The sequence below is a fragment of the Tamandua tetradactyla genome, chromosome 9, assembly GCF_023851605.1.
Source record: "Tamandua tetradactyla isolate mTamTet1 chromosome 9, mTamTet1.pri, whole genome shotgun sequence".
Classification (NCBI taxonomy): domain Eukaryota; kingdom Metazoa; phylum Chordata; class Mammalia; order Pilosa; family Myrmecophagidae; genus Tamandua; species Tamandua tetradactyla.
In genome coordinates, this window is record NC_135335.1 from 68,442,766 (window position 1) to 68,460,703 (window position 17,938).

At 35.3% G+C, this 17,938-nt stretch overlaps 1 protein-coding gene across 1 annotated transcript in view; it reads right to left on the reverse strand.

Moving 5' to 3' along the window:
* Positions 1-541: 541 nt before the first annotated feature.
* The window catches only part of CDH18 (cadherin 18), a 518,873-nt gene continuing 501,476 nt past the window's right edge, over positions 542-17,938 (reverse strand). The window contains exons 11-12 of the mRNA XM_077115122.1: positions 9,051-9,302; positions 542-1,308 (exon numbers count right to left, since the gene is read on the reverse strand). Of these exons, the coding sequence (XP_076971237.1) occupies positions 818-1,308; positions 9,051-9,302 (743 nt within the window). The 3' untranslated portion in view covers positions 542-817. The remainder of the gene's footprint in view (positions 1,309-9,050; positions 9,303-17,938) is intronic.

Genomic DNA, 17,938 nt, shown 5'->3' on the forward strand with positions numbered 1-17,938 from the left:
CCTTAGCACTTTAAAAAAAAATTATGTCTTTCCCTAACAAATCAGATAATCTTGAACCATTCATTCTGTGCATTTAAAATTAAAGGGCATCCTCGAGTTAAAATAAAGATGGGAGGGTGGGATAGAGAAAGTAGTCTCGTTACCTCAAAAATGTGCACCGAGAGTGCACAGAAATTGCATACATTATACTGCAGGCAGCAAATCCCCATGCTCCATCAATTTTGTATGGAGAAAATAAGTGGGGAGGGCAAAGGGAAATGGTACATACAAGTCCATGACAGAGTGGTCTAATATATTGGAAACATCTCAAGTAATTTAAACACGAGACAAGGCTAATGAGACCTGCCACAATAACAAAGAGTAGGTCTCAAGGGTCCACTCAGAAAAGTGGAAAGAGAGGTCATAAACACCACAAGTTCCATTTCGCCATGTACCACTCTTATAAATTATAGACGTCAGTGATGATGAGCCTTTTGCACTTTGTTTGGTTTTTGCAAAATAATCACAAAATATTGAAACAAAATATCATTGTTTGGCTTAATTCATATATTCTTAATTAAATAGTACCACAGACTTTATTGAGCAATTGAAAATATACATAAGATACAATAGCATTATTTTCTCTGTATTTTTTTTTTTAATTTGACTTTCTACCAATGGAATCACCCAGTTTCAATCACGAAAAGGGCACTTGTTTCTACAGTAGCTGTGCATGTTTCGCTGTCTTCCTAGCACTGCTTTCACGCGTTGTCATTTCTGAGGTTGCATCTCCATTTGCTCGTGAAACAAACTCTCCATGGCTCCAGGTATTAGCCCCCTAAGTTGTTCTTTCAGATTCTATTTCCCCATAGAGTTCCGCTAACTTCTTAAACTCGGGTCCCCAGTCTCCAAGGTAGTGATAACCCTGGTCTGATTGTGGGGTCGCTGAGTCCAACGAGCTGATGGACCCAGCCTCTGATCTCTGGCCCTCATAGGCGTAGGTCTGAAGAGAGTCGTAAGGGGGGACGCTGGGGTCCAGATCTGCTTCTGCCAGTCTCTGCTTGAGAAATTCCTGAACATCTATGCTTTCCAGCGTGGCCAACGTCTGGTGCCTGGGGGTGAGCTGCACATCGGGTCTCACGTCTCTCCGGTACTTCAGCTCCTCGGCGGCGGAAGGGTTCCGCAAGGCGGTGATATCAAAAGCCTCGGTGTCTTCCTCTCCGCCCCCTTCGTCGTCATAGGTGACCACGTTCTCCCGCACGTCCTCCTCCGAAATGATCAGGGGCTCTTTTTTGCTGCGCCTCAGGGTGATAAAAAGTACCACGATTGCTGAGGGAAAAAGAAATTGGAGAGGATGAAGAATTAGAGCAAAGGAAATTCTCCCAAAGTTGACGTCAGGAATTTCCCCATCCCTGTCTGTCATCGACCACTTTCCAGAGCTGGGTTTGCGCCATCACACGCCCTTGATTGTTGCACTCTCTGAATTCTCCCTCCTGCCCCAAGATATTTGAAGACCTCAAAGGGTGTCAATGAGAAAAAAAAATCTCCTACCAAACATTTGGAATCCTTGATCTTTTCTAGAAAACCGTGATATTCTCATTTGCCACCCTTATGAGTTCAGTATTCCTGACTCATATTTTTGTACAACCATTTAGTGTTTAAAATGAGGGAAACAGACAATGGGAAAACAATATATAACTTTGGAGAAATAATGGAGTGTGTGGATTTATCTATGGCTATTTAATCCTTCCAGGCAGACTCACCAGAAGCAGGATGTTTTCAGTTTCTGTGAACTAAGAAGGTGCTTATATATCTTTAACACTTTACTTTTTGATGTGTTAAAGAAAATCAATACAATATTTTCCATGACTGATTACTTTTCTCCATTATTCTTTAAAATTATTATACATTAATAATTGCAATTAGCTCTCCAGCTGCAAAAGAATGTTAATTTATTTGTATACAACTTTGATTTTCAGAGTAATTTATCCGTTTAAAAAATGTACATTATTTAATTTCTTTCTTTAACCCTCATGACACATCTCTGTTAAACTGTGTTTTTCAAAGGATGAAACCGAGACTCAAGAACAATGATCCAAATGACTAATGTCAAATAATAAGAACATAGAGAGGACAGGGAGAAGAGCTAGAAACTTAATCCATGGCTTCTCTTACTAAAGCCAAAGACATTTCCGCTACGTCGTCTTCATTACGCAAAATGGTGGAACCAAGAACCAAGAGCATATGTGGCTTAGAGTAGCATTTGCTACTAATGTTGTGATTTGGGGTCAAAGTATCCAAAGATCTTGGATATTTTGCTTTGGTCATTTTTTTCAATATCTTCAGCTTTTCCATTGATTATTTTTAAATCATTGCTAAATAGAAATAATTACTGTGTTATAAACTGTTTTCAAGCCCAACGAATTTGCTTCACTCCTACAGACTGTTGTCTTGCTCAGCTAATATTCTAGACTTTATGATGTTAGTAATGAAGTTTAGTAAAACTGAAAACACTTTTTATAATATGTGTTAGTTAGATTCAGTTGTCAACTTGGCCAGGTGAGCATACCTAGTCTTGTTGCTATGGACATAAGCCAACAGTATGTGAACCTCATCTGTTGCCAATTACATCTGCAGTCAGCTAGGAGGCGTGCCTGCTGCAATGAGTGATATTTGACTTAATTGGCTGGTGCTTAAATGAGAGATTGCAACATAGCACTGCTAAGCAGCTCGGCATTTCTCATCTCAGCACTAGCAGCTCAGCCCAGACCTTTGGAGATGCAGAAAGAAGTCATCCTGGGGAAAGTTGTTGGAACCCAGGGGTCTGGAGAGAAGACCAGCAGAGACCATCCTGTGCCTTCCACGTAAGAAAGAACCTCAGTGGAAAGTTAGCTGCCTTTCCTCTGAAGAACCAAGAAAATAAATCCTCTTTTATTAAAAGCCAATCCGTCTCTGGTGTGTTGCATTCTGGCATCTAGCGAACCAGAACACAATATAATCATCAGAAAAGTTCATACAACTGACGTGGATGGTTCCCACATTTGGATATTATCGGAAATTCACATTTAACTGGGTGTTCTGTATTTTATCTGGCAGCACTTATTACATGTAAAGTTTAACAAATGGTTTTATAAGAAACAAATATCATGCTAACTTTGCTCTTGGAAAGGAACAGAACATACCTGGTACCCTCAAAGCAGCTCATGGACTTGGTGCCTCTACAAAAGTAACCTCTCTCCTAACTTTTGCGGTTATTGTTTCCTTCCTTGCCTTTAGAATTTGACCACTCATTTGCACATATATTTTAACAATATAGATTCGTTTTTTGAGCAAGATGTCATACTGTTCATGTATGTCTAAGACTGAAAAATATGGAGAGGAAGAGCAGTACATTTTGGAGTTAGTGGAAAGGATAATCGGAGAGAATAATGGAAAGTGGTGGTTATGGTGCAGTTTGAAGAATCTAATTTTCCAGAAGAAAAGCAACTGAGAGCCTGTGGGGATTAAAATCACATGCATGTACTTTTAAAAGAAGCCAGAGAATCATTCAGAAAAGTATAGGATAAAAGGATATTGACAAGATAATGGAAATGCAATGGGGAGAATAGAGCAGACCACAGGAAACCCAGTTAAGGGGCTTGGAATGGAATGGACATAGAATAAGAAGGAATTGCTGAGGCGAAATGTGACCTACTCCACAAGGACCACGGTACAGAATGAAAGACTTTCCTGTGTGTGTTACTTATAGTTTAAAGACTTTCTTAACATAGCACTTTATTTTTGAAAAAAAATAAAACTAAGTCTTTGGCTAAATGCTGTAATATATATTTAACACCTCCCTGCTTATTTAGGTTAAATCTAGTTTACAGATGAAGAGCCCCAAGCAGCATTCTCAAGTAATTCACTCTATTCTATTCAGAGGTGTAGATTTATCATCCACTATATTATTCTGCTTACCCTATGATTAAATGAGGAGGTTGTTCTAGATTAAAATACCTAATTCTACAGGCTGCTTAATTTATTAGAGTAAAGTTTCTTACCTTCATCAATAAATCAAGTTGCTTTGCATTATGTTGAAGTGGCTGGTGGTTAATGTCAAGAGAATTTATGTGCAGGCAAAACAGGCAGAACGTGATCAATACTATTTCAGAGGTTTGGAGATAATTTGCATCCTCATCAATATACGTGCAATGTTTCAATCCTTGTAAATGCAGCATATTTGCCAAATACATATAGAGAATAATAGTGTGTGTGTTATTATTATCCCCCCAATTTAAGAATGTATTCTTATATATTTTGATTCAGGGGTGTAGGTACTAGTGAGGTTTTGAATTTTAAGGGACTACCTACTTAATTCTTTCCCAGGCATAGCCAGTTATTTCATATAACCAATGATTTGTAGAATTGTGATATACTTGTTTCATATAAGGGTTAAAAAATAATTACTCTTTTAAAGGTGAAAGAGTGTGGTTTATAATTTCATCAAAATATCAGGGCAAACCTGAGCATATGGTCTCTTTAATTAAAGTCAAATTCCTTTCAATTCAGAGCAGAATATTGAAACATGGCTGATAAGGCGCCCCGATGATCTGCTTTTCGTTCATATTCATTCCATACGTGTTTCTGGGGCAGATTACACCCAGAAGACACTCTATAAACAATTCTTGTGTAGAGTAACAAAAGAATGGTGTCTGCGAAAATGTTAATATGGTAATGTGTCAAGTGAATCCCCCCAAACAGTGATAGCCTCCCAAGGAAAATATTTTTTTTAATATATATTTTTAAAGCAATTTGTGTTTATTAACAATACCAACACCTAATTGTTTTCATTTTGCTAAAGAATATTTTTGAACATTTGAAAACCAATCTAAATATTCTATGCTACCCCAAGGCCAAAGTATATTTTTAAAAGAATGCATGAATATAATAGTTATACATGTAGACTAGAGAATGAAATTTTCATTTAAATTCTGGCTGTCAAATGACTTCTCCTCCCTCTCTTACATACCATACTACACTCCAAAGATACCTCTTATGGTGGCTCATCTAGAGAAAATGTAACATGATAGAACTAAGGGGCTGAGAAAGAAATGAGATTCAGCTCTTAGACTTATTTGCGCAAAGATATAATCTAGTATATTTTGAAACAGATTTGGGTTTGTGTAATCTTGATTGAAACTTACTTAAGAAACTCCTGTGTTTTTGATGTCTTTATTCCAATGAATATTTTATTGCTGGTTACTATATTTCTTTTTTTTTTCCTCGTCCTCTAGTTTGGTCAGAATTTTAAACAGATGTTATACCACCTTTTTATTTAAGAAAATGAAAATAAATTTGTCTAGTTTAACTCATTTATTTTAATCAAAAGGAAATTAAAATTCATTCTTGTATTTGTTTTTATCATTTAATTTAGCTATTCCTTTATATTACATATAACCCCAGTGCTTGGAATAAAACTCTTTAGTTTTGTCATACTGCTTACACTTGAAGACATTTTATATTGACTCCAACTTACTACTCTAAAATAACATTCACAGAAGAATTATTTTTTCCACATATCACCTGGTTCTTTTTCATGCCTTTGCATGATGGGACTAATATTAATGGAGTTAAGGTGACCAAAGTTGGGGAGATTATTTTGATGTTCTTGGCTACCACCGGCCTTGGCACCTCTCATTGAAACCTTAGTTTTTCAAACCGAGGAAAGCATATAAAGTTATTTGTATAGTTCAGATGACAAACAGGTTGGCTGTTATCTCCTCATTCACTCTAACTTCCTGTCTTCATCCATCAATTTGTTCACATCAAATCTGACCTACTCCCCAGGAAGTTTGCATCCAAGAGTAAGGAGTAATCCAGGTGGTAGACTCACCTAGGTTATATGTCTATGTATGACGGGGAGACTGAGAGACTAGCTGGCAGAGGTCTGAGTCAGCTTCAGGCTGAAAGGCTTCTTGTGTCTTGTGTGATTAGGGTTGCCCTGCTAACTGCTCTTGTCTCTCTGGTAAAGATGAAATGAGGTTGGGAAAGAAATGTCCTCTAGGAGGAAGAGAAGATTCCAGCTGCCCCCCAACACTAGCAGCAAACTCTGATTACATTATGAAGATCCATTCTAAATTCTTCTCAGTCCATCAAATAAAATGGAACTGAAAAAAAAATGATCCAGACTGAAAGTGATCCCACTCACAACATGTAAATCTCTCATTTACAGTTTAGGGTCTGAATTTCAAGTGCCATTTTCAGATCATCTATATACATATACCTAGAATAAAGCTGTCATTATTGTAAAATATTGTATCATATGCAACTATAATAAAATATTGATAAAAATAACAGGTGACTCTAAGACTCTTGTGGCTGAAACTCCATTCTCCATTTTCACAATTACGAAATTATGATGAGAGACCGAATGCATCACTTGAGTTCACCTAGTTAATGAGTGGCAAAACTAGGACTGGGCTATGGGACGACAACCATCTTCACAAAAACTGATAGTTAAAACAATCAATATTAAAATAGTAATTTCACAATTTGTTTAGTTATTATGGTTGCATGTCATTTCAGAACCATTATGTGATCTAAAAAACAAAATGTGTCACCTCTGATGTTGCTGATAGTTTCTCTGAAAATGATCAGATGATGCATTGGCTTCAACATTATTTTGAAGTTAAAAGTGCATATATCTCAAGTTTTGTGGCTAAACAATTTCTGAATAAGAAAAACCTTTATAATGCCATGGAAAATGCAAATTACATTATAACTAATACTTGTTTAAATACAAGTTTAAGATATGATTCTACAACCTTTGGTGAAAACTGTAAAGGCACATTTGAGTTACATTAAAAAAAGAAAGAGTAAAACAAAGCATGTACAATAGCACCTTTCTTTCATTTGTCCTGAGGGATAGCAAAAAAATTTTGAATTTTCTGTTATTTACCCCAAAGGAGAAACACCTCCATAAAATTAATTAAAAAGAAGCATTGCTTTTATGTAAAAATAAAATGTTGTTTGGCATAATCCACATCAAAATGCACCTTTTTTTGTGTTAAGTTACCTTTTGACTTTTTCTCTTAATGAAAAAAATAATTTTATGATGACAAATGAAAAACAAAGCCAAAGAAAACAAGCCTCCATGCACTAAGCTATTTTTCAGAATAACGGCTATGGAAAAAAACCTATATTAAATACACTGAGTTTTCTTTTTTTTTTTTTCCTCTGACTTCAGTTAGGGACCCTAGAGGATTTAGGGATGTTTTGTTTTAATTTTGAAAGAAAAAATGGAGAATATCAATATAAAAGAAAATAGCAGTTCTGAACAATAAACAAACAAAAGATAATAAGCAATATAAGAGCCTTGTTTTTCTCACTTTATTCTCTACTATGTTTCATTTGTAAACAACTCTACTATGCTGATTCAGTCCTTGTTAAGGTGAACCAAATCTCCATGTTACTAAGTGCAACTGATAATTTTCAGTGCTTTTGACATTGATGAATACTGTCCTCTTTGATATATATATTTCCCCTTGACTTTTATGACATTATACTTTCTCAATTTTCTTTCTTCCCTGACTTCTCCTTCACTTTACTCTGCTGTCTGATCTTGCTTTAACTTATTTACCAACTTGGGGCTTCTCACAGCTCAACCCTCATTCTTCTGTCTCTATACGGTCTCTCCCAGTGTCCAATGGCTCAGAAGATTGGAGCACACATTCAGCAAGAGACAAAATGTCTTCTTTGATATGCAACTCACCTACCTATCTATTTAATATCTCATAGATGACATTTGACTTCATCTAGCTTCTCTTGATATTATCCACATTTATTCACCTGCAATCTAAGTAGGCTAGTCCTAGCTAGGCCATGTCTGAGCAAGACAAGAACATTATCTTCCAAATTGGGTTGCCTATGGGCTGTCTTGCCACTATGCAGTCTGTTCTCCATTAAGTTCACAGTCACGTTTTTTCAAAATGCAAATTTTATGATGGGCTCTTCTTGCTTAAAATATTTCTTTACACCCCTATATTGAATCTCTCCACCTTTACATGTCCAATAAGGCCACAAGCTTTATCAATCCTACCTACCAATCCATCTTTCCTCTCAGCCTCAAACTACCTTGCGCTCTACTGCTTCTACATGGGTGATATGTCTCTACCCAAAGAACAACGCAAGATATATCACTTGTACAAATTCCCCATCTATGAGAATGTACTGTCCTTTCATTTATGTACAGTATCAAGAAAGGAGAAAAAAGTGCGGCTGCAAAGAAGAAGGTAGAAGGGAGAGGAACACAGGAAGCAATAAACATTCACACACTTTAAACCATGACCATTAAAAGCAGAACAATTTTTAAAGTACTTTTATTGTTATAAAAATCTGGATTTACTACCTTGTTGATCAATAGCAAGGCCAATGAGTTTATGAAAACCCCAGCTTCAAATGTGGTAGTGATCAGTTTTACACTATTGCCACAAATAATGAGAAACTGGAGAAAGTGTTATTGTAGTATTTTTAATAAAATGAAACGCAATTCAAATCTCAAATAAAAAAATCTTATTGACTTTAATGAATAGAATCTAATTTAATGAACAATATCTTCAGGGAAAATTGTTTAGTTAGGATGTAAAATTTTAGCTAGCAGTAACAATTAAACATTTTGGATTAATTTTAAAATAGAAATTTCCACAAGACATCAACTTTTTAATCTGATTTTCAGATGCCTTTTAGAATGATATCATCTGTGTCCTTGGGGAAAAAAATCGTAAAAGTCCTTTTAAGATAGAATTTAGAATATTGTAATACAAACTTTTGAAAAAGCATTTCCTCCGATTTCAGTCTTTTTTTGATGATTCCAGATTTTTTCATATTTGAATCCAATTGTTTCTAGATTAACTAAATCGTGAAAAAAGTTAATTAAAAGGAACTCCAAAAGCCAATTTTTGTCATTCAAGTGTGCATTCCTAATTCTTAATTTAGGTCCACGTGAGTCCGCTGCTTTTCCCTCTCCCTCACCCTCATGTAGGGTCCCCTTCAGAATTGCTTTCAGTAAAATATTAGCATTTGAAAAGACTTACCAAGGAGAATGACAACACAGAGAAGAATAGCGATTAAGGCTCCTGTACTCAAGCCAGCCGAGGACAGGAAGGCTTCTGCATGGCAGGTCCGCACGCGCCCATCTCTCTCGCATGCACAAACCCTGATGGTGAGGGTGCAGCTGCTGCTGAGAGAGGGGATTCCACCATCAGAGATCATAATGGGGAGATAATACACATCCTGAATAGTTCGACTAAATCTCCTCCGCCTTGTCAGAATGCTGGCTGTGTTATCTATGACAGACATAAGCAAAACAAAACGTACTTAGTAAAGCCACCAGTAAAGAGTCACATTTCCTTTAATGGATAAAAGGGACACGTGTGAGGATTTTTCCTGCTGATCTTTTTTCAGCTTATGAAATGGAAGAGGGAACATGAAGGGACAAGTATGAAAGAGAAACCAATTTGCAAAAAAGTTAATTTAGCTCAAACTAAAGGGAGGAAGCAACAAACATTTCAGCCATGGACATGGAGCCAACAGATTTCAAAGGCTAAGGATGGCTTTAAAGTAATTATCCTAAAGTTTAGGGTGAGGCACTAGGTCCTACCTCACATCTGGTGTCTCCAAACACAAAAGATAACAGAAGATATCTGCATATTAGCACACCATTCAGGTGATGTTAATGCTATAAAATTTAAGAATCACCTAGTATGGAGACAACAGATCAATTGATAAGCTTCTTTAGACCAAGCTGTGATGTGAAGCAACCTTGTTATTGTGAACACACCAAGGAAAATCAAAGATAAATAAAATACTTATTTTTCTCTGTGCTTTTTAAATGAAATTTACCATATCAAATACTTACATGATGTATTTTTGCTCAAAACAAAGAGGGCATTAATTTCCTTTACTTGATAAGGGAAATTATTGATATTATGCATAATGATATAAAGATAAATAACCTGAAGGTCAGAAGGTAAAGTCACAAAGCTAGTGAATGACCAGGATTTATTCCCATCACACCCTTAAAACCACAATTGCACACTGTTCACATCCCTATCACAATTCACCTCCAACATGTACTGGCATCAACAGGAGTACATAGTACAGGATTATTTCAGGATGGCTATTATCATCCCAGCAAGTCTGTTAGCTTAAAGATCCATTTGTTATACACTTTGATGTGCTGCTCAGATTCTCTTTAAGAAGCAACTTGTTACCCCAGCATGTAATTAATGGCTCCTTGCTGCCAGGGGAACAAGGTCTGGTCATTTCTGCTCAACCTTAGTAAATCTGAAAGGGTAATTTATATCTGGACTTTCCCATGAGCTTAGCAGAGGTGGCATTAAAACTACATAGCAATGGTGGCACAGTGGCAGAGTTCTCGCCTACCATGTCGGAGACCCAGGTTTGATTCCTAGTACGTGCCCATGTTAAAAAAAAGAAAAAATAAATAAAAAGAGAAAACTACATAGCAGGAGTTCCATTTCCTTCTCTGCCCAGCCATTCCTTCGCTACCTTCCATAAGCATTGTCCCCAAGAGAAAGTTCTACTAAATATCCTGCATGCTAAACTTCATTTCAGAGTCTGTTTCCTAGAGAACTCAATTAACCTATCAGTTAATTACTTTCCACTCAAAGACAATTTTATTTTGGGATTCTTTTACACTTATCAATTCAATTCCTCTTATTCTGAAAACTGGGATTCTGCTATATATAGGTAAACTTATGACAGCCGTAATCTGATACCCTACAGCTATATTTTCTTGACTCTATTTTGCTAACAATGCAATAGAATGATTGTTTTTTCAAACATTCGATTAATAAATGACAAACCACAGGAGTATACATATGGGCATAGTTAATGTAATATGGTCATGATCTGTCTACATGGAGAGATTACTAAAGGTCTGCTAGGTAGAACAGAAATAAACAATCCTATAAGCAATTTTAAAAGATTTTCTAGCCTAGTTAAATAGAAAGATGCAAAAATGTATCAACTATGGATCCTGGAGCAAGTTTCAGAATAGAGAAAGAAAAAAATGGAAAAGTGACATTTTTAACTCAAGGACAGTGATTGCTTTACTGTGTTAGGCAAAATTTTACATGAAAATCAGAAATCTAGGAACTTTCCCTACTCCACCGGTAAAATATGCAAGAATCATCATGAAGAGTGTGTGATTAGACCCCGTTCAGACAGTGGTGCTGGCAGGGATTAGGTGTACTGCCTAAATCTTGGGGAACCTCCCTGGAAACTCAATCTTTGGAGAAGTAGATCTATCAGCTGTTGGAGGTTGGATCATGCTTAACATAAACTTGCCTATTTGCCACATTTTAGTCCAAGGAAAAAAGTATGAACAAACTATTCATAGAAACAATGCAGCTTTGAAAATCCCATTGCTGGCCCTCTGACGAAAAGATGTAAGGCACTGAATCTCAGTAAAAAAAAAATAATAAAGGGTGGAATGAAAGAGTAAGATGCAGTGGTAGATGAGGACTCTCTTCTCTGGTTCTGGCCTCATGTATAATTTACATTGCTAAACTGGATGCATATTCTCTCTGAGAATAATTGCTGGAAATGGAATCAGACACATAATAAAAAAATAGGAAGCGAGAATATGTTTCTAGTGCATTTCAAGTTCTTAAATACAAAACACTCAGACATGGAGACTTAAAAATATCCTTTTCTTCCGTTCAACATTCAGTGGTTTGACTTCTGAGAAGAAAAGAGGGTTTAGGAAGTAAAAAGCTGCCCAACTAGAAAGGCTTAAAGCAGCAGTATAATGAACTCTTAACGAGGGATATTATGTACCTCACAAGAATTGCAAAAAATGTACTTGGAAGAAGATTCAGTGAATTTGAACAATAAAACTTTGAATTAAATGTTAAGGAGTAAGAAGCCCCTCACCCCCATTCATTCTCACACATGCAAGTATATAACAAAACAGAGCATAATTCTTGCTGAACTTGCAAAATTAGGCAACAAGAAGAACAATGTTTTCTTTAAGTAGAATATTTCTAAAGATAAGAAAGGCAATGTACAAAGCCTCACATGACATCCAAGTGGTTGATAAAATGAATGTGAACTGACAAAGAGAAATCATTGCAGGTGGAGTATCTGTGAATAGTGAGTATGAATTATCAATGTAAAGTAAAGGGCCATGTAATAATGTGTCCCTAAGTTTGGCTAGCAATTCTAATTTACAATGACCTGGATCAAGACAGAGTTTATAGAACAGTTGAAAGTCAAGCTAATATAGCTAACATATTGGATTAGAATTCAAGGGAATTTTCAATAGCTAGAACAAAGATCTTGGACTAATCAGAAGACATGAAATAAAAGCACATGTTAGATGATAAACTTTGAAATGGATCAGAAAGGAGAGTTCTTGAATAACAGCATTCACCGAAGTTGTGAGATTTCTAAGCATCTCTCAGTTGAGATCACACCTACAGTCCGAGGCAGATTCCTGAGTGTACTATTTTAAAAGAGACATGTTAACTCAACGGATTGTGTTTAGAAGACCTAAATTGGGAGGGACAAAGGGTTAGAAAAGTATGTCATATGAGGGATCCTTGAAACAACAGAGAATTGTGCATATCAGATATGGATTTATGTGGCCTAAGGGTCTCTGAAAATGTCCAGGAAAAATTGGAAAACTCTCTTACTAATTAATATAAATATTCCTGAAATTCCCAGCACCTGGTCCTCAGTTTAATGAAAAGATTGGAACGTATTTTATTATTTCAAGATTCCATTTCTTCTTCAGTAAAGGATATGGGAGTATGTAGAGAAGAAAGGTGGTTGCCGTGCAGATATGTAATATCTAACTGAGGAAGATACATTAAAATATCAGTGTGGTAATGTGAAAGAGTTGAAATTTAGAGTCCTTTAAAAAGCAAAAGTAATCATAATGCAAATATTATTAATAACTGTTTCATTTTTGTACCTATAAGAATCATTGAGGTTTTACAATTACTTGATAATTTGGGGAGAGAGCTTTCATATAAAAACTATATATAGAGATGTGCAATGGTGGCTCAGTGGCAGAATTCTTGCCTGCCATTGTGGGAGACCTGGGTTCGATTCCATGCACTTTCCAAAAACAAATAAACAAGCAAAACAAACTAATAGAAACCAAACAAACAAAAATAGTCAACAAACAGTGCTTCAATAACAGGGTATTCATATGGAAAAAGAATGAAATGTGACCCATGCCATGCAGCATACAAAAAAAAGTGGATAGATAGATAGATAGATAGATAGATAGATAGATAGATAGATAGATAGATAATTTTTGAGTAGGTACATTTCTAGATTCTTTATTTTTACAGGGACAGAAGGCGACCGAAAAAGACAGTAAAATACTTGTTATATACTGCTTCTAACTTCTATTCTTTCACACTTCTACATTTCTATTTTTCTATTATTCTAGTCTTTCAAACCTCTATATTTAAATAAAATATAACATCTCATCTTGTTCTCTTTATTTTACCACCTCGAGGAAAAATTGTAGATGGCCTGGAGTTCAGATATAATTTCCATTTGTCCAATTATTTATTTGTTGAATGTTTTGAGGCAACTTACTGAGTGGGTTCTAATCTCAGTATTCTTTAGTAAATGGCAATTGAATTTAAGTTAAAATAAGGCATGCTTTTAAAATATACCCGGGGGCAAAAGAAAGTCTTATATTGAATCCAAAGTTACCTTATGCCTTAGAAGCTATTAAACCATATGTTCTTTGTAACTTTTAGACTATTAGATACTCACATATGCCCTGCCATTTCAGCAGATTTCTATTTGGATCATGCATACACAGAGACATGCTTTGCTTTGAAGTCTTAAGAATAGCCTAACAGACCATTCACATAAATTGCCAAATGAAGGAGTGTTTGAGATGCTGAGATGTGGATCTTTAATTGAACTAACCTTGCTTTTATGAATTATTATGTCTTAGGAGGAAGCCAGGACATAGAATCTATTGGTTTCAGTTTTATCTTTTAGTCCTCCAGTGGCAATAAGATCCATTCATAATATAGCTACTATCAGAGCCCACACACAAAAGAATGTTGTTTTGTTTTCCTGCAAAGCTCCTTTCTAGTAATAGGTACTCATTAAATAATGATTTGAAATACACTCAGTAGGAACTTGGCTTCTGTTATTTTCCTTATTGACATGAATTTAAAACCAAATTTAAAACTAAAACAAACTAATATATTTTGTACTACTTCAGCAGCATGATTTCCTTATGCTCTCCCATGAAGATTTATTCTCTCTCATGTTAATCCTATAGTTGCTCTAATCTCAATCACCACACTTCATATTCTGCTCATTCATTTAGTTCATTTAAATTTGTAAACATTTTCCTGGCTTCACCCATCTTTCTGCTAAGACAAAAGCATGTGATCCAATAAGTCAGTATGTTCTGATTTGCTCCTTGGAGTGTCATCCCTTTGACTATCTTTCACACTCATTCTACATAATCTTGAAATACTGGATAAATACAGCCATACACTGTGCAAGATTACTGCCTTCAGATTCGTAAAATTGTTATAGCCATCTTAATTGACTCTACCAAGCCATAAAGAAACTTAAACTATGCCCTCAAAGGAAATTAGTAACCAATCTATTAATATTCATTCTTTATCATTACAGAGTTGTTATTCTAAGTTTCTTTTGCCATTTCCTTTTGAACCCTGTTCTCCCACTTGCAGTAAAAAAAAAACAAAAACCAAAAAAAGTTTCCATGCCAAGAAAAGCCTAACCACTCTCAGTATTTTGAAACCACATTTGAATCTGCTCAGTTTTTCTTTGATAATAACTATATTTCCATGTACAAGACTCTGCATATTGGAGATTTTAAAAGGTAATATGAATGTATATGAAGAATACTTTATATGGATTTGCACAGGAGCGTTAATTTAGGTGCACTGGTTTTTATCCCAGAAAAGCCATGTTCTTTCAATCCTTCAGGGTGCAGCCCCATTGTGGGTGGGACCTTCTTATTAGGATGTTTCCATGAAGACGTGACCCACCCAATTCAAGATGGGTCTTAATCCTTTCATTGGAGTCCTCTATGAAGAGAATAAAGACAGTAAACACAGAGACAGATAAAGCGAGCAGAGAGAAGAAACCAAGGGAAGACTGCATAAAGAGAAACACCTTGAAGATGCTAAAAGAAGCCTGCAGGACACAGAGAGCTAAGAGAGGTGTCCCTGGAGAAGCAAGCAAGGACACTCGGAACCTAAAAGCAACACTAACTGGGAATAATGGACGAGCAGATGCCATCATGTGCCCTCCCAAGTGACAGAGGAACCCTGGATGCTATCGGCCTACTTCAATGATGTTGTTATCTTGTTGATGCCTGAATTTGGACATTTCCTTGGCCTTAGAATTATAACTTGTAACTTAAATCCTCATTGTTAAAAGCCAATCTATTTCTGGTATATTGTATTCCTGCAGCTTTAGCAAACCCAAACAGGTGGAAAGGGTAATAAAGAAGAAAAGGAGAATATTTTGAAATAGAAATCCAAAGCAAAATACAAATCAATACATAATCATATGACAATATAACCTAATAATTATAGAAGTAGAAATAAGTTTAGAAAAAAATAGAAATATAAACTCCAAGAGAAAAGCCTTATCCATTATTTATTACATGCCTTTAGCAAACAGTACTATTTTTTAATAAGAAATGAAAGAAATGGAAGCAGAAGAACTTTTGCTTGGAGTCACTAAATTTATAAACCCTGAAGAAGTTATTGACAGAAATTGTATATAAACTTAGAAAGATTTCAAAAGTCAATACTTAATCCTATGTATTTTAATTGTTCAAAGTTTTCCTGGCCTTAAGAAAAAGATAGAGAAGATGACACCTCTACTGGCATTAGGGAGTCCTAATCAAGGAAAAAATTAAATTATACACACATGCACAAAGAAGAAGCAGGAAGGAAGGAAGGAAGGGAAAGAAAGGAAAGGAAATATTGGCTCCTACATTTTCACAAAAGGAAAGTAAACCAAATGACAGGAGACAATAAAATTAGCACTATTTTTAATTGTTTTTCCACTACTACCTTTTTTTTTTTTTTGCTTAGGGAATATGAGTCAACTTTTTTTTGGTTGTCAATGTGAGTAGGTATATAAGAGGGATAGAGGAGATATGGGCCTGCAAACTCATAAAGAAAAATTATAAACGACTAAAAAAGTATCAACAGAATTTAAAATAATCAGGAGATAATCATAGCATTTTTTTTCTATCTACAGCAAAAGAATCACTAAAGACAAATTATTACTCTTTAAATTTATATTTTTCCATTTTAGAGTCATAATGGCTCAGACTGTTTAACTTATCACTTGGCAAGCTTTGAGTCTCCACTGCCATGTAAAGGCTAATGTTTTCTAACAGAATGTATGTAAGTGTTAGCAAGTGAAGAAACTGGGGTTTGGTTTGACTGGCAAGAGAAAAGAGGGCTGTAGTGGAATAAGAAAATGTACTGTCTTATTTATTTACTAACATAGATAAATGAGTCAACAGAGAACAGCCATCCCCATATCCACCAGAGAATGTGTGAGACTTGATTTGCAACTATATTTTCAGGACGGATTATGTATGTGCTATCTTGTCTAGAAATAAAAGAAATCACTAAATGGTATCTTAACATCTTGTGGATCAAAGCAGAATTTAAAATGTCAACATTCTGTAGAGAAATTAAGCATATTACAACACCAGATGTGAGTTTTTGTTTGAAGGGCAAAAATAAAACATGGAATGTTGGCTTCTACAAATTTGGGAATATCAAAAAAATGCAAAATAATCATTAAAAAAAAAAAAAACCCTTCCCATGGTTTCCAACATGCATCTGACTACATAACTACATTTTACCACTCAGAGCCTGCAAAGTTTGAAAGGGCACTAAAGGACACATTTTATCAGCTACAATATTCAACTTTGAAAACATCTGTTATCTTGACCTCAATGCAATGGAAAATATAAATTTAATATTATATACCCATTTAACAAACGCAAATAGCAATAAGAAAAAAGAGCATTTTCCGATGTTGCCTCTTAAGTGCTTTGCAAAACTCATAAAGCAATTTATAAATAATATGACCTTCATATTATTTCATAACTGAAATTGAGTATTACAAAAAATATATAAAAGAGTAATGAACCCAAGAACAGTCAAAATCTTCAAAACACTGCAACAAGGTGAAAACACCTCTTAACAAACTCTTTTGTTTAATATGATTGAAAATGATCATCGTAAATGAAATGCTTTTGTTGTTTTAAAAAGAATGTGTGACTTGCTCTCATTCATTTTTTTAAGAATAAAATTGCCTACAAAAGTGGAAATTCATCTCTAAAGAAGAGAATGTAGAGACAAATATGATTAGTAGATACTCTTGACTGCAAATCTTCATCAAAATTCTGAAGCCTTTCAAATAAGAGGCACATTAATTGTGAACTAGAAATCTACAAACAGAAGTAGAAGTGCCTGCATAGTTATTAGGGATGTCTTCCCCTACTAAAATATGTAAGATTTACAACTGCACCTTGCAATTAGAATTAAGCCTAGGAATTAGACTGGCAAATCTCCTTTCAACAAATAAAGCCTAGAACCTCAAGAGATAGGATGAAGATCATGAAGCAGAACAGATGTACCACGATAGACTAAGGATTTTATTTTGGGGGATTAGGTTACACTTTTATATTACAAAATAAGTAGCCTAATATGTACAGAGTGCTAATGTCAGCCTATATTCATAAATATTCAGACATGAGGGCTGTAGTTAATTTGCTATGGGTATTCAGTTAAGCATTTGAAATGAAGCAATCCATTTATTGTATTCTAATTTTTTTTAATGTCACCTATCACAATTTAAAGTGGAAGTGATAGTACCAAAACTGCATGTTGGTGAAGAAACGTTA